This window comes from Rhyacophila brunnea, unplaced genomic scaffold (genome assembly GCF_057557595.1).
Source record: "Rhyacophila brunnea isolate RB1 unplaced genomic scaffold, BYU_Rbru_1.0 scaffold_11, whole genome shotgun sequence".
Classification (NCBI taxonomy): domain Eukaryota; kingdom Metazoa; phylum Arthropoda; class Insecta; order Trichoptera; family Rhyacophilidae; genus Rhyacophila; species Rhyacophila brunnea.
Window position 1 is genome coordinate 3,107,473 of NW_028232763.1, and position 23,490 is coordinate 3,130,962.

A 23,490-nucleotide genomic window follows, 5' to 3' on the forward strand; every position below is an offset into this window, starting at 1 on the left:
ACACAAAATTCCCCGATTGAGAAAAATTGTGTTCATTTTGAGTCGATGTTGGCTTAATTGTGTTAAATGCTCCGATCAGTCTTTGAACGTTTTGTGTTTTCTGTCCACTTTTTTCATATAGAAAATCGTTTTTTCAATTAATATTTGATAATAAAAAAATCCCGAGTCCCAACAAAAGATTCTCGAGATCCGGGAATTCCCGAAATGTTAAAAATTTCAATTCTCGAGATTCGGGATGGAAAATCTCGAAAAATTTTCGTGAATTCCCGTCGAAAATTTCCCAAAACCCAGCTCTAATTCTACTTACTGGACTAAAATACAATCGTGTGGTTCACAATAAGTATGGATCAAGTCTATCAAAATGAATCCTGAGATATTTGGACCTACAGTTAAAACTCCTTTTGTAAAATTCAGGAATGTTTTCACTATACCTATATACTCGTACTTATTTACGTACGTATCATATTTTGATAGTACTTGGATCAATTTAAATAAATAGTCGAAACATAAAGTATATTCACTCTTCATAGCAAATTAATGTGAGCAAATATCACTTTATACTGCTGAAGGAACTGTCAAAATGAATATGATTCACATTCAATTCAATATCTTATCAATAGGTACTAGTATTGTCATGTATGTGGAAAATTGTAGAGCTACGATTGTGATAATATAGAAATCTGTTTTATCTAGCCACTGAAACAAAAAAATCGAATTTTATGAAAATTTTACTTGATCCATAATTATTGTTAGCCACCCATATATTATTATCGCGGGTCACGGGAGCATAGATGGCAGCTCCATCAATATGGGAACTTCTAATATATTTTTAGAATATTTTAATTCAAGTCATTTAAGAAACACAGATATTTGAATGAAGTAATATGATTCTATAAATATCATTTAAATATTGGATAACTTTGAAGTAATAACATCAATAAAAATAATTATCCGTGTAAAATAATACTAATTTTATTAACAGGCCTGTATCAAAAGTTTGGTACGTGCTCATATTATATTATCCTGTGCCCTTCGTGATAAAAAAAGGTTGCCGACCCGATGTTATAAACAGTCTGTTATTCTAGGAATCACGCTAATAGTATACATTTATACATGTTGTAATAGGTCTCTATAATTATTTTTATTGTTCTCAGAGTCGGATTTACTGGGCTAAAGAAGCCATAGTTCAGAGCATCAAATTTGTAGAGGCCTCGCAGTTTGAAAAACATTTGAAAACATAGAGGCAAATGAAGCAGCTGCCCACACGTGAATGAATTCTATAATCCAAAAGCTCTACAAAAATTGGTAGATACTGTTAATAAAATAAATTATTATTGAAAACGAGTATTACAAAAAAATATGCCACCGGACGACAATATGTTTAGCATGATTCATGAAGCGGACCCTCAGGCCAGGATCTTTGGCGCCCCCCCCCCCTACCTATTTCTAGGATTAAAGATAGTGTGACGGTTTACATTAGTATATTCCAAATGGCATTCCAGGTAAAATTAAGGGTATTTAGTGTATTGTTAACGATTTTTTTGTATTTTTAGTAAATCTACTTGAAGGTATCGAAGGTGTCGACACACAATAATCAAAAATTAAATTGCAAAACCAAGTATTTTAAATTGTTAAAACTTCGTAAATGAAATAACGCTTTAAATAATAATTTTTTTACTGTTAGAGCAAATTTGTTGAGTTTGTTAATCACACTTATCTGATCGATCCTCCACGTCGGGCCCCCTGGCTATAGCCCTGTTAGCCCCCCGTGATGTTTAGATACTATTCACAATTATTGTATGTCAGAAAAAATTATATCGTAAAAAAGTTAAGCAATTTATTTTACTTGCCATTTTTTTGCCATTATATTTTTATTTTGTCAGCCAAATTTGTGAATGAAAAACGTCCAGTACCATATTATAGTAATGCATAAATATCATACAGCAAAAAGACTATACAAAAATATTAATTTTTTGAGTAATGCCGTTTTAATAAGTTATTTTTCTAATCGGTTTAATATATTATATATTGCCAGGGCCCCTTCAACCATAAATCTGGCCCTGGTTATTCTTTAATGTTAGGTACGTACATTATTTAAATAAAATATATTATTAACTCAATGATAACTTTATTGGAAAATTTTAATCAAACAGTAGCAGTAGTGTGGTGTGATTCAATAATTAAATAACTATATTTAATTATGAAATAAATACATACTTAATTATAAAATTTAGTAATAATCGTACATTATTCGTATACGTCAATATATCAAAGTTATGCTGGAAATTGAACGACGTTTATTTATTATTAATTAAGCTATTATTTCTTTCTATTCATTTTTGTATTCTTCATTACTGAATATTCAAAAGATTCATTATTGAGAATAAAGTCGTATTATTGAATATAATATGATTATTGATTACTTTCTATCGAAACTAAATATCTGGTAACATTGGTGAATACAACATAATTCGTGGGTTCACACTGCTTGATATTTTTTTGGGAAACACTGACTGACACCAGACAACGTAATTTCCACACTACACTTCCGTCAGCAGAGTTATCGGAAAATACATTCCACCACCACTGTCTCCATTGCACACACTTGTTCCGTTTCTAAAACCTGCACAAAATGTCTTAAGGTTTAAGAATCTTTCAAAGAAGACGGGGTAACTTAGAAGACAGTCATAATCAGTAGCAACTGGCATGGTGGCTTGCGCCAATTGCGTGGAAAGGAGACCAGTTTCAGAAATGCCCCAACCAACAACCGTTCCTGATTTTCCATATACGTGCCTTTTGTTGACCCTGGTTTTATTCCATAGACAAATCGGCTGGACACAATCACTGAAAACAACTTCTGAAGCAAGTTTTAATAATGCTATATCGTTTTTAAGTGTACTCGCTAAAATCCACTATGCAGTATAATTTCATACATTCCCTTTAGAAAAGTCTTTCTGTTATCAAATTGATGCCATTTTTAACAACGCAATGTCCAGCAGTGACGACGATTCTGTCGGAGATCAGAGTTCCTCCACAAATTTAAGTTTGTTGGGCTACGATAGCGCTCCTTGTTCCGAAGATAGCAGCATGCCACGTCCAGTCCCCTGGCGTAGTACCCTTTGCAATTGTAATCAATTCGCTGAACTCCAGCTGTTTTTGACCACACGCCCGTACTATTTTTGTCTCGTTTTTTGGAGATGTTGCAGACGATGGATCTCCAATTCTATCATCAAGTAAACTATCCCATACCTTCTCCATCAGGACAAAGTTCTTCGTCGTGTACAATGACACTTACAATGTTTGGAAATGGTTTATCCGGTTTTCCTCTGACAGATATTGAATGATTTTCTTTTGTTTCTGTATGAACTCTTATGAGAAAGCTTCCAGTGTCCTCCTGTATTTGTCCAAAGTTCCCCTTAATTTCTAATTAGTTAATACTTAACAAGATATTCATTTTACATAATTTCGAGAAATCATCAACGTGAATCTCAGTAATTCATGAAAGTGTTATTAAGGCAATGTTTTTACCTACCAGAGGCACCTAGCGGAAAAATACGAAGCTTGCATTTTGAGACATTTTTTTGATAATATACAAAAAATTATTTTTTATTTTAAGTCAAAGATAAACTTACAATTGTAAAAATGTAATAAAATGTTAATTTGTTTAATTGGACCCCATCTTAATAAGATTTATTGCACATATTTTATGGTCATATTTATTATTAAAATTTAGTTTATTAAGTTGTCTAAGCATCGTTTAAGAGATTTTTGACTAATATATATTTTTATTATTTTTTATATTTATTTTAAAAACATCGATTTTTATAAAAATATAAATGTGTATAACTTGAAATCCTTTTTCTTTATATCAAACTTTATTTAGGTATGGTCCCAATATTGAGGCTCGAAGCTTGTAAGTTTATCGTTGATTTCAAATAAAAAAAATTTCTTTTTAATATTGTTTTCAGATACCTACATATTTATTAATTGACACAGATGAATTGTAAATTATCAAAAAAATGTCTCAAATTGCAAGCTTCGTATTTTTTTACTAGGTATGTAAAGACATCGCTTTAAGCAAAAATAACAAAGGGGTGTTGAAACGGTAAAAGAAAGCTGTCGACTGAAACTGATTCAATCCGCATAAAATTTCGGCCGGATAAGTTAAAAAAATAAATAAAGATATTTCTCAAGAATTCTCGAAATTTTCGAGAGATTAATAAAATTAACCAATTTTTAGTTCTCGAGAAAAAAAATGGAAACGAAAAATCACAGGCTCTAATCTGTACCGTATACTATTGATTACATTATATATTCTAATCTAAATATTTGGCAACATCAGTAAACATAATATCAGTCGTACCATCACTCTACGTAGTTGCTATGACCTGAAAATTCTCTTATGCATAATAATTTATACTTATACTTACAAAGAAAAACAATATATTGTTTTGTTATACACATTTTAATTAAATAACATAACAAAATGAAGTAGATAGTTTAAGTCACCTATATAATAATTAATTAATTCAATTCGTAATAGGTTATGTCAAGTAGTCAAACAAATATACTATTACGTTATCCAAGTTGAAATAGCGATGATTTTAATGATTGCTTTCTATCCAATCTAAATATTTAGCAACATCTGTAAACACGACATAATTCGTCGGATCGCACGTCTTGCTGTTTATTTGAGATACGCTAACTGACACCAGACCCCTCAAGTTCCAAATTACATCTCCCTCAGGAGTATTTTCTGGAAAGTACATTCCACCACCACTGTCGCCATTGCAAACACTTGTTCCGTTCCTGAAACCAGCACAAAATGTCTTATCACTTAAAAATCTTTCAAAGAAAATGGGATAACTTTGAAGACAGTCGAAATCGGTGGCCACTGGCATTATTGCTTGTCCCAATTCAATTGAAAGAACACCTGTTTCAGTTATGCCCCATCCAACAACAGTGCCTCGTTTTCCAAAAATAACTGACTTATCTTTTTTCGACTTGTTCCACATACAAATCGGTTGAACATATTCACCAAAACTGACTTCAGAAGTAAGTTTTAACAATGCTATATCGTTAGCAAGAGTTCTCACTGAAAATCCGCTATGCAGTATGATTTCATAAACTCCCTTTTCTTGAGATGCGATGTCTCCTCCGATGATGTTGTACTTTCCGAGAGATACATACAGTCTTTCTGGTATCACTTGTATGGCATTTTCTACTACGCAGTGACCAGCCGTGACGACAAGTCTTTTAGATATGAGAGTTCCTCCACAAATATAAGATTGTTCAGCTGAATAAGCACTTCTTGTTCTAAAAATAGCAGCGTGCCACGGCCAATCACCTGGCTTAGTTCCTTGCGCATTTGTAATTAACTCACTAAACTCTAGTTGTTTTCTACCACATTGCTTTGCTCGTTTTTTAATGGCATTAGAAGATGTTGCTACATTTACGGATCCTCGTATATATTGGTCCCAAAATCCAGTCTTTACTCCATCAGGACAAAGTTCTTCGTCGTGGACAATAGCACTTAAAAGATTTGGAACCGGTTTTCCTTGATTACCTCGGACGATAATTGAAGGATTGTCCTTTGTTGTAGTGTGCACACTTATGATAAAGATTCCTCCTCGCTCGTCAATGCGACCAAATTTATTTCTCAATGTTAGATTAACATAAGAGTCAAATTTAAGCTTGATTTTGGAACCGGCTGGCAAACTGGGAACATCTGGGATCTGACTTGTTTCGATGCCAAGAAAAAATTTGCTTTCGTCTTCCGGCGGTTGATTTTGTTCAAATGATTCATAAACAACAGTCGTATTATGACAGGGATACGCATGAATTAATGGATTACCAACCAGAGAGGCTCCATCGCTTGTTATTATTTCACATACTATTACCATAAACAACAAAATTGTCTGTTTATTTACTAAAGCCATGATTGGATACGTTGTCACTCAACTACACTGATCACTGATTCCTGAACATTTGAAGTAAATCAACCTAACGAGGTGTTATTTGAAACAGTAAATAAACAAAAATACCCAACCGATCAGATACGTGAATTATATTTTAATGACATATTTTGTTATTTCTTCAAGTAAAACCAGTCACTTTGGTGTCCGATCAGTTTTGAAATATTATTCTTAATATGTAAATAGATTAAAATAAATAGCAGTGGTAGACAACAGGTCATGCTCGACATATTATTAAAATTTCTTTTATAAAATTGATATTTTAGTAAGAATTTAATATTTTCTTTTTGTGACACCGAATCGACATGGATTAGCTGATAAATAAATGTTATTATACAATAATGCAAAGTTTACGTCGATAGATTTAGATACCTAAGTAAACATTGAGAACAAAGATTTTCTTTCATTGGTTCCATCAAAGCAATAAATGACTGTGTACACGACTGTCATTTATTATGGTGTATTTTTTTAAAAGTTTACACTTTAAACCGTATATTTATCTATTATTTTTGAATTGAAAATTTTTACGAGAAATGCCTGGTATATCGCTAATATGCTACAGTAATGGTTAACACGTTATACTAAATTTGGACTATTCCTGACTCAAACTATAAATCATGTTACCTAGCAATATATTAATTATCTTGATTTAAATTACAAATCTGGTTACTCTTTTTTTGAGAAATTTGACATATCTCAGTTGGTGTAGTGAATTTATATACCTCATAGAAGAATTGATAGCTTATACTAGGTGTGGTGAACCTATTTATACTTACGTGCCAAATAACTCAAAAAATATTTGTAATAATGGAAGATGTGCCAAAAGAATAAAAAAACAGCTTTACCGCCAAATAAATTTTATATGCAGAATCAAAGCCGACTGTTTTTTTTGATCTTTCTTACCAATTTCAATTTCCCACTATTGCCAGGGGCTAAGGTTCTACATGTTTTCAAGTGCCAGCAGAATTTCCGCTTGCCATGGGTTCACCAATGCTGACTTATAAGATAAGAGTACTTACCGAACACTGTATGGTTCCACTATATAGAATTTTTATTATGTGCATGGTTATTTGATTTTTCACAATAACGGATTTTTGAAAAAAAAACTGATGGATCTATATTAATTTAGAATCCCATAAGTATAAGAAAAAAAGCTAGATTTAGTTTTAAAAAAAGTAAATTACCATTTTTCCTCATAATCGTGGAGGCTATTATTATGAACTGCCTTTTTACGGGCCCAACCTATTGATTCTACTCGCTGGACCAAAATACCATTGAAAAAACAATAATGTGTCGCTAGATTTCAAAATCAGCCAAGTCCATAATAGATGAATAGGTGAAAAACAGCTTTTTTTCTCAAATACACAGTCACAAGGGTGAAAGTTTATATTATTTCGAGTAAGTATAGAATATTTAAAATTAATAAATTCCACATTTCGATAATGCAGAAATGTTAGAAAGCAGTAGTTATTCAGCAATTCACAAAAAAGTCAAAAATACCTAAAGGTGGACTTGGCTGATTTTGAAATGTAGTGACACATATTATCGCGGATCACGGCAGCATAGTCGGCAGATCCATCAATATGGGAACCGTATATACAATTTTGATTAAGTTTAGAAATTATAATACATTTTTAGAATATTTTAATTCAAGTCATTTAAGAAACAGACAAATTTGAATTAATATGATTATATAAATATCATCTAAATATTAGGTAACTTTGAAGTAATAACATCAATAAAAATAATAATCAGTTTAAAATAATACCAATTAACAGGGCTATATCAAAAGTGTGGTACGTGCTCATATATTATACTGTGCCCTTCACGATAAGAAAAGGTTGCCGACCCGTGATAAACCAACAGTCTGTTATTCTGGGAAGCACGCTGATAAATGATAATACATGTTGTAATAGGTCTTTATAATTATTTTTATTATTCTCAGAGTCGGATTTACCGGGCTAAAAGGGCCATAGTTCAGAGCACCAAAATTTGTATAGGCCTCGCAGTTTCGAAGAAATCATTAGAAAACACACGAGGCAGACGAAGCAGCTGCACACACGCGAATGAATTTCTAGGAAAATCTCTACAAAAATAGATAGATACTATTAATAAAATAAACTATCATTGAAAATAATTATTGCAAAAAAATATGCCACAGGAAGACAATATGTTTAGCATGGCCCCCACATCCTGGAGTGGGTCCCCCTACCTATTGCTAGGATTGAAGATAGTGTGATGGTTTACAGTAGTATTTTCCAAATGGTATTCCAGGTAAAATTAAGGGTATTCAGTGTATATTTGTTAACGAGTTTTTGTATTTTTAATAAACCTACTTGAAGGTGTCGAGTATCGACAAACAATAATCCAGAATTGCATTGAAAAACCACGTATTTTAAATTGTTATATTTGTTAATCACACTTATCTGGTCGATCCTCCACGTCGGGCCCCCTGGCTAGAGCCTTGTCAGCCCCTCATGATGTTTAGATACTAATCACAATTATTTTATGTCAGAAAAAATATATCTCGTAAAAAAGTTAAGCAATTTATTTTACTTGCAGTACGTTCACGTTTTACGTCCAGTACCATATTATAGTAGTGCATAAATATCATACAGCAAAAAGACTATACAAAAATATTTATTTTTTGAGGAATGCCGTTTTAATAAGTTATTTTTCTAATGGGTTTAATATATTTTTGCCAGGGCCCCTTCAACCGTAAATCTGGCCCTGGTTATTATTTAATGTTAGGTAGGTACATTATTTAAATAAAATATATTATTAACTCAATGATAACTTTATTGAATAATTCGAATTAAACAGTATAAGTTTAGTGTGATGTGATTCAATAATTAAGTGACTATATTTAACTATTAAATAAATACATAAGTACTTAATTACAAAATTTAATAATAATCGTACATTTATTATTCGTATTCGTCAATATATCAAAGTTATGCTGGAAACTTAATGGCGTTTATTTATTATTTTTGTATTCATTACTAAATATTCACAAGATTAATTATTAAGAATGAAGTCGTATTATTTAATATGTGTCGCTACATTTCAAAATCAGCCAAGTCCACCTTTAGGTATTTTTTACTTTTTTGTGAATTGCTGAAGAACTACTGCTTTCGAACTTTTCTGCATTATCAAAATGTGGCATTTATTAATTTTAAATATTATATACTCGAAATAATATAAACTTTCACCCTTGTGACTGTGTATTTGAGAAAACAAAAAGCTGTTTTCTCCTATTCATCTATTATGGACTTGGCTGATTTTGAAATCTTGCGACACATATTATATATTATGATTATTGATTATTTTCTATCCAAACCAAATATCTGGCAACATCGGTAAATACAACATAATTCGTGGGATCACACTGCTTAGTATTTTTTTGGGAAACATTGACTGACACCAGACCTCGTAATTTACAAACTGCACTTCCGTCAGCAGAGTTATCGGAAAAATACATTCCACCACCACTGTCGCCGTGTCACACACTTGTTCCGTTCCTAAAACCTGCACAGAATGTCTTAAGGTTTATCAAAAAAATGTCTGAAATTGCAAGCTTCGTATTTTTTCGCTAGGTATGTAAAGACATCGCCAAGAAAAAATAACAAAGAGGTGTTGAAACGGTAAAAGAAAGCTGTCGACTGAAACAGGAACATTAAAAAATCGCGGATTGGATCTCAACTGATTCAATCCGCATGAATTTTCGGCCGGATAAGTTAACAAAAAAAAATGAAGATATTTCTCAAGAATTCTCGAAATTTTCGAGAGATTAATAAAATTAACCAATCTTTAGTTCTCGAGAAAAAAAAATGGAAACGAAAAATCACAGGCTCTAATCTGCACCGTACACTATTGATTACATTCTATATTCTAATCTAAATATTTGGCAACATCAGTAAACACAATATAATTCGTAGAATCACTCTGCTTAGTTGCTGTGACCTGAAAATTCCCTTATACATAATAAATTATACTTATACTTACAAATAAAAACAATATATTGTTTTGTTATACACATTTTAATAATTATTATCATATAATAATTAAGTAATTCAATTCGTAATAGGTTATGTCAAGTAGTCAAACAAATATATTATTACGTTATCCAAGTTGAAATAACGATGATCTTAATGATTGCTTTCTATCCAATCTAAATATTTAGCAACATCTGTGAACACAACATAATTCGTCGGATCGCACGTCTTGCTGTTTATTTGAGATACGCTAACTGACACCAGACCCCTCAAGTTCCAAATAACATCTCCCTCATGAGTATTTTCTGGAAAGTACATTCCACCACCACTGTCGCCGTTGCAAACACTTGTTCCGTTCCTGAAACCAGCACAAAATGTCTTATCACTTAAGAATCTTTCAAAGAAAATAGGATAACTTTGAAGACAGTCGAAATCGGTGGCCACTGGCATAATTGCTTGTCCCAATTCAATTGAAAGAACACCAGTTTCAGTTATGCCCCAACCTACAACAGTGCCTCGTTTTCCAAAAATAACTGACTTATCTTTGTTCGATGTGTCCCACATACAAATCGGTTGAACATATTCACCAAAACTGACTTCAGAAGTAAGTTTTAACAATGCTATATCGTTAGCAAGAGTTCTCACTGAAAATCCGCTATGCAGTATAATTTCAAAAACTCCCTTTTCTTGAGATGCGATGTCTCCTCCGATGATGTTGTACTTTCCGAGAGATACATACAGTCTTTCTGGAATCACTTGTATGGCATTTTCTACTACGCAGTGACCAGCCGTGACGACAAGTCTTTTAGATATGAGAGTTCCTCCACAAATATAAGATTGTTCAGCTGAAGAAGCACTTCTTGTTCTAAAAATAGCAGCGTGCCACGGCCAATCACCTGGCTTAGTTCCTTGCGCATTTGTAATTAACTCGCTAAACTCTAGTTGTTTTTTACCACATTTCTTTGCTCGTTTTTCAATGGCATTTAAAGATGTTGCTATATTTACGGATCCTCGTATATATTGGTCCCAAAATCCAGTCTTTACTCCATCAGGACAAAGTTCTTCTTCATGGACAATAGCACTTAAAAGATTTGGAACCGGTTTTCCTTGTTTACCTCGGACGATAATCGAAGGATCTTCTGTTGTTGTAGTGTGCACACTTATTATAAAGATTCCTCCTTGCTCGTCAATGCGACCAAATTCACTTATAAGTGTTAGATTAACATAAGAGTCAAATTTAAGCTTGATTTTGGAACCGGCTGGCAAACTGGGAAAGCCTGGAATCTCTTCTGTTTCGATGCCAAGAAAAAATTTGCTTTCGTCTTCCGGCGGTTGATTTATTTCAAATGATTCATAAACAACAGTCGTGTTGTGGCAGGGATACTCACGAAGTAATGGATTATCAACCAGATAGGCTCCGTCACTTGTTATTATCTCACGTACTATTACCATAAACAACAAAACTGTCTGCTTATTTACTAAAGCCATGATTGGATACGTTGTCACTCAATTACACTGATCACGGATTTACGAACATTTGAAGTAAATCAAGACAATTATTATTCTAACGAGGGGTTATTTGAAATAGTTTTATAAACAAAAATACCCAACCGATCAGATACGCGAATTATATTTTAATGACATATTTTGATATTTCTTCAAGTAAAACCAGTCACTCCTGTGTGAAATATTATTCTTAATATATTAATCTTAATTTACATATTTTGTAAATCGATTAAGATCAGTGGTCGACAACAGCTGATCATGCTCGACATATTATTAAAATTTCTTTTAGAAAATTGTCATTTTACTAAGAATTTAATATTTTCTTTTTGTGACTCCGAATCGACATGGATTAGCTGATAAATAAATGTTATAATACAATAATGCAAAGTTTACGTCTATAGATTTAGATACCTAAGTAAATATAGAAAACAGGGATTGGCTTTTCAATGATTCCATCAAAGCAATAAATAATTGTATACACGACTGTAATTTATTATTGTGTATTTTTTTTAATGTTTTAACTTTAAACCGTATTTTTATTTATTATTTTTGGAATGAAAATTTTTACGAGAAATTCCCGGTATACATATCGCTGATATTATGATATAATAATGGTTAACACTTTATAGTAACATTTGGTCTATTCCTGACTCCCAACTATAAATCATGTTACCTAGTAATATAAGAATTATCTTGATTTAAATTACAAATCTGGTTACTCATTTTTTGGCGAAATTTGACATAATTATCTCAGATAGTATAGTTATATTAAGTAATAATTTACATACCTCATAGAAGAATTGATAACTTATACTAGGTGGAAGACAATATGACTTTGCATAGCTCCTGAAGCGGGCCAGGATCTTTGGCGCCACCCCTACCTATTGCTAGGATTAAAGATAGTGTGACGGTTTACAGTAGCGTGTCCCAGTGTCAAATGGTGTCCCAGGTGAAATTAAGGGTATTCAGTGTATTTTTAAAGATGTTTTGAATTTTTAATAAATCCACTTGAAGTTGTCGAGTATCTACACACAATAGTCTTAATTTGGGGGCTCTCGTTGTGTAGTGCGTAAAGCGTGGCCATCCACCCGAGAGTTTTGGGTTCGATTCCCAGTGAGGACACAATATTTATGTATTTTTCTCAAAGCCTGGGTGTTTGTGATTGTTCAAAATTACTAACAACCACCTTGTACGAAAAAGCAAGGACATGGTTATTAATAATTCTTAAAAACACTACATGCAAACTACTACAAACAATAATCAAACATTTAATTGCAAAATCACGTATTTTAAATTATTAAAACCTCCCAAATGAAATAGTTCCACAGGCGACTTTCTTTAATATTAGAGCAAATCTGTGAAATGTAATTAACTCACTTATCTGGTCGATCCGCCACGTCAGACTACTATCCCACAGGCTAAAGCCCTGTCACCCCACCCCCTTTTGGGGGCCATGAAGTTTAGATAGTATTCACAATAAATTGTATGTCAGAAGAATTTATATGTTAAAAGGTTAATCAATTTTACTTGCATCAGCCAAAACATCCGTGATGATTGTATAATATAATATTTTTATAATATAATTTTTTTTTATAGAATATAATTTTATAATCTATAAAATAATAAGAAGAAAGAAATATTTTTTTTTGAAGAATGCCGTTTTAATAAGTTATTTTTTATATTTATTTTCTCAGGGCCCCTTCAAGCGTAAATCTGGCCCTGGTTATTCTTTAATGTTAGGTAGGGACATTATTTAAATACAATATATTATTAAATTAATGATAACTTTATTGGACAATAATTCGAATCAAACAGTATAAGTTTAGTGTGATGTGATTCAATAATTAAGTGACTATATTTAACTATTAAATAAATACATAGGTACTTAATTACAAAATTTAATAATAATCGTACATTATTCGTATACGTCAATATATCAAAGTTATGCTGGAAACTTAATGGCGTTTATTTATTATTTTTGTATTCATTACTGAACATTCACAAGACTAATTATTAAGAATGAAGTCGTATTATTTAATATAATATATTATGATTATTGATTATTTTCTATCCAAACCAAATATCTGGCAACATCGGTAAATACAACATAATTCGTGGGGTCACACTGCTTGCTATTTTTTTGGGAAACACTGACTGACACCAGACCACGTAATTTCCAAACTGCACTTCCGTCAGCAGAGTTTTCAGAAAAATACATTCCACCACCACTGTCTCCGTTGCACACACTTGTTCCGTTCCTAAAACCTGCACAAAATGTCTTAATGTTTAAGAATCTTTCAAAGAAGACGGGGTAACTTAGAAGACAGTCATCATCAGTAGCAACTGGCATGATGGCTTGCGCCAATTGCGTAGAAAGCAGACCAGTTTCAGTGATGCCCCATCCAACTACCGTTCCTGGTTTTCCATATACGTGCCTTTTGTTGACTCTAGTTTTATCCCATAGACAAATCGGCTGGACATAATCACTGAAAACTACTTCTGAAGCAAGTTTTAAAAGTGCTATATCATTTTTAAGTGTACTCACTAAAAATCCACTATGCAATATAATTTCGTACACTCCCTTTTCTTGTGATGCAATATCTCCTCCGACGATGTTGTACTTTCCTAGAACAACGAAAAGTCTCTCTGGTATCACTTTGATGCCATTTTCAACGACGCAATGTCCAGCAGTGACAACGGTTCTGTCGGAGATCAGAGTTCCTCCACAAATGTAAGTTTGTTGTGCTACGGTAGCGCTCTTTGTTCTAAAGATAGCAGCATGCCACGGCCAGTCTCCTGGCGTAGTACCCTGTGCATTTGTAATCAATTCGCTGAACTCCAGCTGTTTTTGACCACACGCCCTTACTATTTTCGTCTCGTTTTTTGGAGATGTCGCAGACGATGGATCTCCAATTCTTTCATCAAGTAAACTATCCCATATCTGAGTCTTTGCTCCATCAGGACAAAGTTCTTCATCGTGTACAATGACACTTACAATGTTCGGAAATGGTTTATCCGTTTTTCCTCTGACAGTTATTGAAGGATTTTCTTTTGTTTCTGTATGAATTCTTATGACAAAGCTTCCGTTGTCCTCCTGTATTCGTCCAAAGTTTCCATGCAGCTTTAGTTTAACGTAAGAATCAAACTTCAACCAAATTTTTGAACCGGCTGGCAGAATGGGATTTTCTGGGATTTTTGATGTATCGATGCCAAGTTTGTATTTGTGTTCATCCCCTGGTGGCTGATTTCCTTCAAATGTTTCATAAACAGCACTTGTATTGTAACAGGGCTCCGCATAGGCCTGAGGGTTACCAAGGATAGTAGCTCCATGACACCAATTTACTGCACATAGTGTTATTACCAAACAAAATACTGTCCGTTTTCTTAATACATCCATAATTATTTTACAACACTGTTGATTCTAAATTTAAAAACAATCTAATTTATAAATGAATATAATTTAACACTACTGTTTTAGCTATACAAATATAAAGAATAACTTCACTACCGGTCAGACCCACAAATTGTCTTGTAATAATTAAGTAGTATGTTTACATCAAATTATCAAGGAGAACTCGTCACATGGCTAGCGAGACTTGTTTTGATAGAACTAGGTATAGAAACGGTAGTGTTACTCTTGGTAGTCAATATGACTGGGAGGGGGGGGGGGTGATATCGTGGGTCAGGTCACAAAACCACAGGACGCGGCGATAACAAATTGTCGCACAAAATTCGAAGATTCAGAAGTCAACCGATGTATTATAAACATTACTTTTCATCAACGATGAATCAGTGACAATAAAATCTAGAAGTAGGTACTGACAAAAATAATAAAATTAAGTATTTAGTCTTAAATCTTTGTCGACAATCTTCCTTAAATCCTTAAAAAATTCACATTTTATAACATTTTTTAAAAATTTTATTGTAAATTTATCTTTGACTTAAAATAAAAAATACATTTCTTTTTAATGTTTTCATATACAAATTTATTAATTAATACAGTTTAAATTTTAAATTATCAAAAAAATGTCTCAAATTGCAAGCTTTGTATTTTTCTGATATGTGTCTCTATGTGCATGGGCGCGATTACCCGAGAGATGCATGTTCGATTCCTGCTGGTGTCTTACTTTTTTAAAAAAGATTTTTTCAATTGGTTATAATATTTTTTCAGAAGTGTTTTCAAAATTATGTATGTTCAATAATTTGAATGTTACATTCTTAAATCTTGTGTATTATTCGTTGAATAAAAAAAATAGTTCATTAAAAATTATTAGCAAGTTCAAGTAAATTACAACAAAAAATCTTGGATTGATCCGTGACGCCGGTTAGTAATTGAAGTAATAAGTACCTAGACCTACTTTGATTTAAAATACAAAAGCCGATCACCAATAGTAGTTCAATTTAGAAAACGCTTCAGAGAGTATTAAAAAAAATCCATTAGTTAAAATTTGACGCAAATAAGTATGGCGCCTTTAGCATAGTTGTCTATGTGCATGGGCGCAATACCCGAGAGATGCAGGTTCGGTTCCTGGGGGTGTCTTACTTTTTTCAAAAAAGATTTTTTCTATTGGTTATAATATATTTTCTCATAAGTGTTTTCAAAATTATGCATGTTCAATAATTAGATTAGGTACTGTTCGGTTATACCGGAGGCAGCGGAAAACGCATTTTGAAAATAGCCGATAAACTGGATTATTTGTTAGGTTAACCTAACCAAACCTAACCTAACCCAACCTAACCGAACCTAAACTAACCCAAACTAACAAATAATCCAGTTTATCGGCTATTTTCAAAATGCGTTTTCCGCTGCCTCCGGTATAACCGAACAGTACCTTAGATTATTACATTCTTAAATCTTGTGAATTATTCGTTGAATAAAAAAGATAGTATGTATATATATTTAAACATAGAATACATCCATGATAAATTATATGTCATATTGTGAAGAAAACACAATTGTTCGTCTTTATTCAATGCTGAAAGGCGATAACTATCGTTGACCGGAACAGGACACCTGTGTTTCTTCAGACAAATATTTGTTATCTATATAGCATTGTCAAGTAGATATTATGGTCGATGAGTATGTGCCGATACTGTCAATACGGTAATTTTTCGGGGTCAGGGTTCGGGTTCTGGGGTCAGACTATTTAAATTACTGCTTGACCTATTACAGTTGCGTACGAAATGGATTGGTGACGATTTACAAAAAAAATACTGTCTCTAATTTGAAATAGTTTCCATAGAAATTATGTATAATGTGTGATAATAATAATCTCATAAGTTTTAGTACTGGAACATGGATTTAAACAATAGAATAGATATAAGTATATTATTTTTATTTGTAATGTGTCTTATATACGTCAGTAGCGAAGGGTGGAGGTAGGCTGTTAAGATTCGCCATAAATAGTGCATATTAAACTTTGTTAGTCATACGTATTTGTTTTTGTTGGACTAAGACTACAATTTACAAACGGTGTTTGTTAGTTTTTAAAAAGCTATTAAACCCTGCCTAAACCAAACCATGTTAGTTTTGGTATATTTTTGGCGATACAAAAAAATTATGCACTCTTTTTCATTCATAATTAATTGTTTTCGTTGAATTAAGAATACAAATATTACATGTTGTTCGTTCATTTTTTTTATTCATTAAGCCTTGCCTAAACCAAACTATAATAGATAAAAAAAATAATATTCTATCTATAAAAAATCTAAAGTTATCTATGATTTAATTGCATAATTTTAGATATGTTATAGATAGGCGAGTATTTTTTGACTATTATCTATTATGACATGGTTTTCGCAGGGTTTAATTGAATTTTAAGAACAAACCAACATCATCTGCAAATTGTAGTCTTATTTCAATGAAAACAAATACGTATGAATGACAATGCTTAACGTCCATTATTTATGTTGGATCTTAAAAGCCTACCTCCACCCTTCGCCACTGGTATACGTAGGTACCGTACGTATTGATTGATAAAAAACACTTATAATAATTGTATATTTTCGTTAAATTGAATTTAATTTCACGTTACGTAATTCCGTCAATATAATATGTCTCTTTAGTAGTACTGCATTGCAGTACTAACCCTAAATTCTTAAAGGCAAAACTTACGAAAACCTTGTATAAGGAAACCAACTAAAAATATTACCATTTGTGTATCATTGCTGAGAAACTGATAGTAAATGAATACTAATTATTTTATTACATATATACCTGTTATTATAATTTACTGATGTTATTGTACGAATTACGATGAACTTTATTGACGTGACTATAGTTGCTTACTGTATTCAGTGATGCCAACCGTACTATAATTATAGTACAATACTATAATTTTTATTTCGCGAAAAATGTAAAATACTATAATTTTATGCCAAATATACCAAAATACTATAATTTTAAGGGATTAAAGACGAAATATGTTCCTGTACTATATATTTTTTAGAAATAATATAATTTTTACGCCTTTGTACTATAATCAGCATAAAAAAATATGGCAACACTGACTGTATTCATTATAGTAATGTGAATGACACTTGTACATCCATGGCAATATGTAATCTCACGAGTTGTCAATGATACAAATATGTTCTAAATTAATGATTATACAAAATACTGTTTTACTGGTTTACTGCTCTACGGAGCAGGTTACACAGATTCTTAAATGGTTTCCTAGTGGTCCCTTTTTAATATTAAGGTCAATTAATATAATACCAATCCTAGAAGTACCTATACAATAATGATGAATATAAAATTAAAAAAAATATATATAAGCCATCATCCCAGTAATTGGCAGATTCAAAAACATCATTAAATCAAACAGTCGTCATTAGGCAGGTTTGCATTAATACACCAGATAAAAGCGTATTTTTTCCATGTGCTGCATTGGGCCATTTTTGGCCTTTCGATTTTTGGTACAGTTATAATATCAGTCTGGAATATGGTGCTGTAGAAAACACATTGCACAGTACTATCCTAAATTTAGAGGGTTTGAAATAGACTCTGAGTGAAGACAGTACATCATGGGTTCCTGTATGGAACATTTTACCTGTTACCTCAAAAGTCTGTAGCGAATTGACGAAATAATTGAATGAGCCAAAGTGGGTGTGGTGGTAGGTATGCATAACTATAGAAAGTCATGTTGGAATTTCACAGAACAATATGAACGTCAATGTTTGAAAACACCACAATCAATGGGATCTTTCATATAAACCATTTTATAATGGCACTATAATGACATCTTTAAAAATGTAAGAAATGTACCTATGTATTTATTGTGTATATTATATTGTATACTTATGTAAAATTTCTTTTGTGAATAGATAAACCGTCTTATGCTTTTGAATCTTGGCCATTTGTAATCATTGACCAGATAATATATATATATGTATTTATACAACAAGATTGTGAATCTAAGTGTTTAAGAAGCCGGGATGTTGGTAATATATATATATATATATTTAAGATGGAAACTATATAATTATTTACGATGTTCACCGAAGAAAATTGAAAGCTATGGCCGAAAGTAACATATTTTTTTTTTTTTAGAATTATTAATAACCATGTCCTTGCTTTTTCGTACAAGGTGGTTGTTAGTAATTTTGAACAATCACAAACACCCAGGAACTCTCGGGTGGAAGGCGAGCGCCTTACCAACTGCACCACGAGAGCCGCCAGAAAGCAACATATTATGGGAAACATTTAGTGCTTTCCCCCCCGAATTCGCTCTTAAAATGCCTAAATATTAATACAATGGGGGGAGGGTTAAGGGTAAGAGTAACGTTTTAGCAAAACTGAAATTTATTAAATTTTACTAACAACTTCAATTAAAAAAAAAAACAATATTCTTACCTACATCTGAAACTATTAACACGGCTCTTAAGTTTTAATAAAACTTATAGTAAAAAAAAACTGTATAAAATGTATTTTTATAAGTTGTTATGTAAAAAAATCATAATTATACACGATGATATTTTTTTTTTTACAAAAATCATGTTTTATAAAAATAAACCATTCATAAAATAAAATTTACTGATACAACTCGAACTTGCAAAAAAACAATTATTTTATATAGCTTTTAATAAATTTTCTATAATATTGTTATTATTGTGTTATATAATAATGTGATCTAATTAAAAAAATACACAATATAAACATTCCCAAAAAACAACCCATCTAGGTGATCAGCATGGCCTTTTACCTTCATGAGGGGTGTTAAAAATTTGTTGTTCGTATTATTTTTCAGAACCACGTTCAAGGACAGTTCGTTCACACATTAATAAAATTCCGACGGTGAAACATTTTAAAGCGTTCAAATAATAAATAAATATACTGCATACAGCGAAGGTTTATTTGCTCTTAATTTTAGCAACGATGTAACATTTAGATTATGTCATAGTAGGTGTACTTAATGTTAATATTTATTCAGAAAATTTATTTCACTGTGCATTTGACCCACAAAAGCCATTGTAATTGATTTAATTAATAAATTAGCAAGTTTGACTTTGTAACTCGTTTGAACGATACGAATGCATCATGATTACGTAGAATAGATTAGATAGGCACTGAATAAAGGCATGATGTATTCTTATAGTTCAAACTCGCTAAATTGTTATTTAAATTAATTACAAAGGCTTTGTTTTTAAATCAGAGTTGTTAGAAATCTTAAGTTTACCCCAAAGATTCGATTTCAGTGGAATCATTGAATATGGCTCAATTCCGAGGATTTTAATTTCAAAAATCAAAAAGTAGGTCACTACACTCACTATAATATACCTACACTATTTTTCAACATATCATTATCAGATGAAAGTGGATGTATATACTCACCATAGTTTGTAGGTATTCCACAATATGTACCACCAAATAAATGTGTAATTTCCTCGTTATTTTAGCGTATTTATTCAATATCAAATTTGACAGGTCCAGCACCTAGCATTTGTATACCGTTACAAATGACAGATTCTAACAATTGTTACTACACCGACGTTTTAGCGAAGGGCATCTTTCCCCATTATGCATCTTTCCTCGACTTAGCTCAAACATTTTCAACATGGAACATGTTTTACTCATGATCTCCGACGCAAAATCGGTACGAAAAATAGACGTAGAATAACTATAGACGCGCAGCCCGCCCGCGGCCCGCGTCCCGCCCCGATTACTTATGCGCGCCGATTATTTTCATTTTACGTTAAGTAGCGTATATTCTGTGCGACGTATTGTTCGCCTGTTATTATTAAGTTAATTACTTCTTTAGTTTTATTATTGTAATTAAATAATTCTCAGAAAGTAAAATTGTTTGAATCCTTTGGATTCGGTTACTTTGACAAATAAATTTTCTTTCGAATTTGGACAACCAGCATTCAGATAATCAGTAGGCAAAGCATGTTCCATGTTTAATAATTTTAGCCGTCAGGGTTTAAGTAACCATCATCTGAGGCGAGGCGCAAGCATCTGAGGGGGCCAGGGGGTGAAGCCGGGTTCAAATCCTGTCAAGCTTCGTATTTTTTTTCAAATATGATTTTCTCTAGTGGGTATATATCAGAGATGTTTTTCAAGTTACGTATGTTCAATATATGGAATGTTGCATTCTCAAAATCTTATGAATTATTCATTGAATAAAAGAAGTAGTTTACACAAGTTTAGTATTCCTTCAATCTATGATTTTTCTCTAAATGAGTTTCCTGACTCATGATAAAACTTAAAGGGGGACATGCTCAGCGTAGGTCAAAATGGAACTTTTATTGCATTTTCAAACCATGATCCTGGACATTCCTTAAACGTTGTAGATAATCTATTTATATAATTTTGAAGCTTTGTTATCCTTTATATTTATTTTAAACATTAGATGACTGCAAAAAGAATTTTTATTACATAAAATAGTGTTATTTTAAACCTCTCGCTCTAATATTTTAGAATATAGTCATATTTCAGTACATGAATGTGCAGCGGTATTAAGATTTTTTACATTTAATAATTTTTAAACGCATTTATAAAACCATAAGTATAATTTATGGCGGGATTATTTTTGTAAAATATTTACGATAAAAAATTATATTGATAATCTCTGTGATCCCAAATTTGACAAGAATAAGGCATTTTATTATTGAAAAAATGGGCAAGATTAACACATTTGAAGATAATTCTAAATATACTAATTATAAACTATGTTTTTGACCATTCAAGTGTGATAAACATTCTACGAATAATGATTGCTTTATAATAATTATTGACCTAAGTATAAGGTAGTGTTTTTTTGAAATACGCCATTCCTTTTGTTATTACCCAGTGGTTAAGCTACAACGTACGGCCGTATCCATAAATTGACAAACTAAAATTGAAGTAGTGAGCAAGATCATGTTAACGCGCGTATTTGAACATGTACCGTTTAAAAAAATCGGTTAGATTGCATTTAATTAATTAAATACATATTATTAAATAGCTGTTTATCAAAAAAATTAAATTCTCTTTAAGCTAGCAAAAATATTGTTTAATCATGTATTTAGTGTTAGTCTATTACTACATGTATTTTATATTTAATTAAAACGACATTGATTTAAAAAAAATAATAAAAATGTTTGTAACTCGAAATTTTTCTAAATTCGGTATGGTCACAATATTGAAATTCTATCTGATATAAATAAAAAAGACTTTTTTTTAAATTGAATATATTTAACACCTACGTCCTACAGCATAGCTACACAATATAATGCTCTTATATGAGTTAAACATAGTAGGCTATTTTCCGATTACTATTTTATAAACATTCATGTACTCAATAATGTATTGTGGTGCTAGTGTGCCAAATAAATATACACGCAATCTTGGTTGCAACTTGCAATTGCAACCGTAGACGGCCTAACACTTTAACACCTCGTATATCTTGGATCTGGCAAATACACATATTGTTTTTCAAATTGTGTTCGAGTCAAAGTATTGACCTAATAGGTTGAGCAAGTGGCTAACATCCGCTTTTCGTAAAAACAGAAATCTCTTAATACAAACCTCTACTGCGTGGAGGCCTAGGAATGATCTTATAAGGATCGCACATAGGGGTAGATCCACTGCCGGATGACGGCCTCCGCTAGTCCTGACCCACCCCTAGTTCTTCGCTATCACGTATATCCGCCAAACTCGGAGAGTTAATCAGTCCTGTGGTCGTTTATAGTTTTTAGATTTTTATCATGTGAGCACTGGCATCATACATACTTCTAATAGACATTTGTCGTTAAAATTACTCTTGTTGTTGCTTCACTGTACGCTGTATTTCTCGAGATTGCCGATTTTTTACAACGTTTTTCTTAGCTCGTATTTTTATTTGTCCGGTACAAATCTTGCAATCGATTTTTAACTAACTTCCCGACTAGCTAGACATTTGAAACTTTTAGAATATATCAGAATTTTTTTAATACTTTTAGCCATGTTTAAGTAGAATTGAATTCATTTTCAGTTAATTCTGTCTTGTATTAAAAGTTATTTCGACACCATTATTGGTTGATAGGGGTCTGGGGTCCTAGCAACTAAATTATTAATATATACGTGCGTTACTATGGAAATCAATATGACATGTCAAAATGACATTTTAGTATTATTTCTATCAAGTACAAAATTTTTTGATCGCTTCAGCTAGTCAAGTCATGTTTATATGATTCAACAGAAAATTGAAAAACGTTGTATATAAAAAGTACTTTTTATCTTGTAATTATTTTCAGATAATTATGGCCAAAAAAAATTAACCGACAAAATTCTTCATCCCAAAAATGTTTATGTCGCTAAAGGAAATACATTCTGTTCTAAATGAAAGTCGAGATTTTTTTTCGCAATTTCCTCAGGAAATGAGACAATTCGGAAAATGAATTTCTTGAACGCAATTCGTAATTACGCAATTCGGGATGTCTATATAGCGGAATATTTATGTTTATAATCTATAATGTAATGGATTGTCAATGATACTAAGAATATATACTACCACTATACTTTGGTTTCATTGTCTATGAAAAGGCATTTTATT

General features: G+C 31.9%; 3 protein-coding genes and 1 pseudogene across 4 annotated transcripts in view; 1 reads left to right on the forward strand and 3 right to left on the reverse strand.

The window, feature by feature from the left end:
* Nucleotides 1-23,490, forward strand: part of LOC147078283 (ATP-binding cassette sub-family G member 4) — a 102,940-nt gene that overhangs the window by 41,430 nt on the left and 38,020 nt on the right. The gene's annotated exons all lie outside the window — the stretch shown is intronic.
* On the reverse strand, nt 2,334-3,714 carry LOC147078285 (chymotrypsinogen B-like; annotated as a pseudogene).
* Nucleotides 4,605-6,055, reverse strand: LOC147078286 (chymotrypsinogen B-like). The gene has a single exon (XM_085960434.1). It carries the CDS (start codon nt 5,937-5,939, stop codon nt 4,605-4,607), a length of 1,335 nt encoding a protein of 444 aa, XP_085816560.1. The 5' UTR covers nt 5,940-6,055.
* LOC147078287 (transmembrane protease serine 9-like) lies at nt 10,040-15,013 on the reverse strand. Its single transcript, XM_085960435.1, has 2 exons — nt 13,535-15,013; nt 10,040-11,448 (listed from the first exon to the last, which is right to left on the reverse strand). Exons 1-2 carry the CDS (start codon nt 14,871-14,873, stop codon nt 10,124-10,126), a joined length of 2,664 nt encoding a protein of 887 aa, XP_085816561.1. The 5' UTR covers nt 14,874-15,013; the 3' UTR covers nt 10,040-10,123.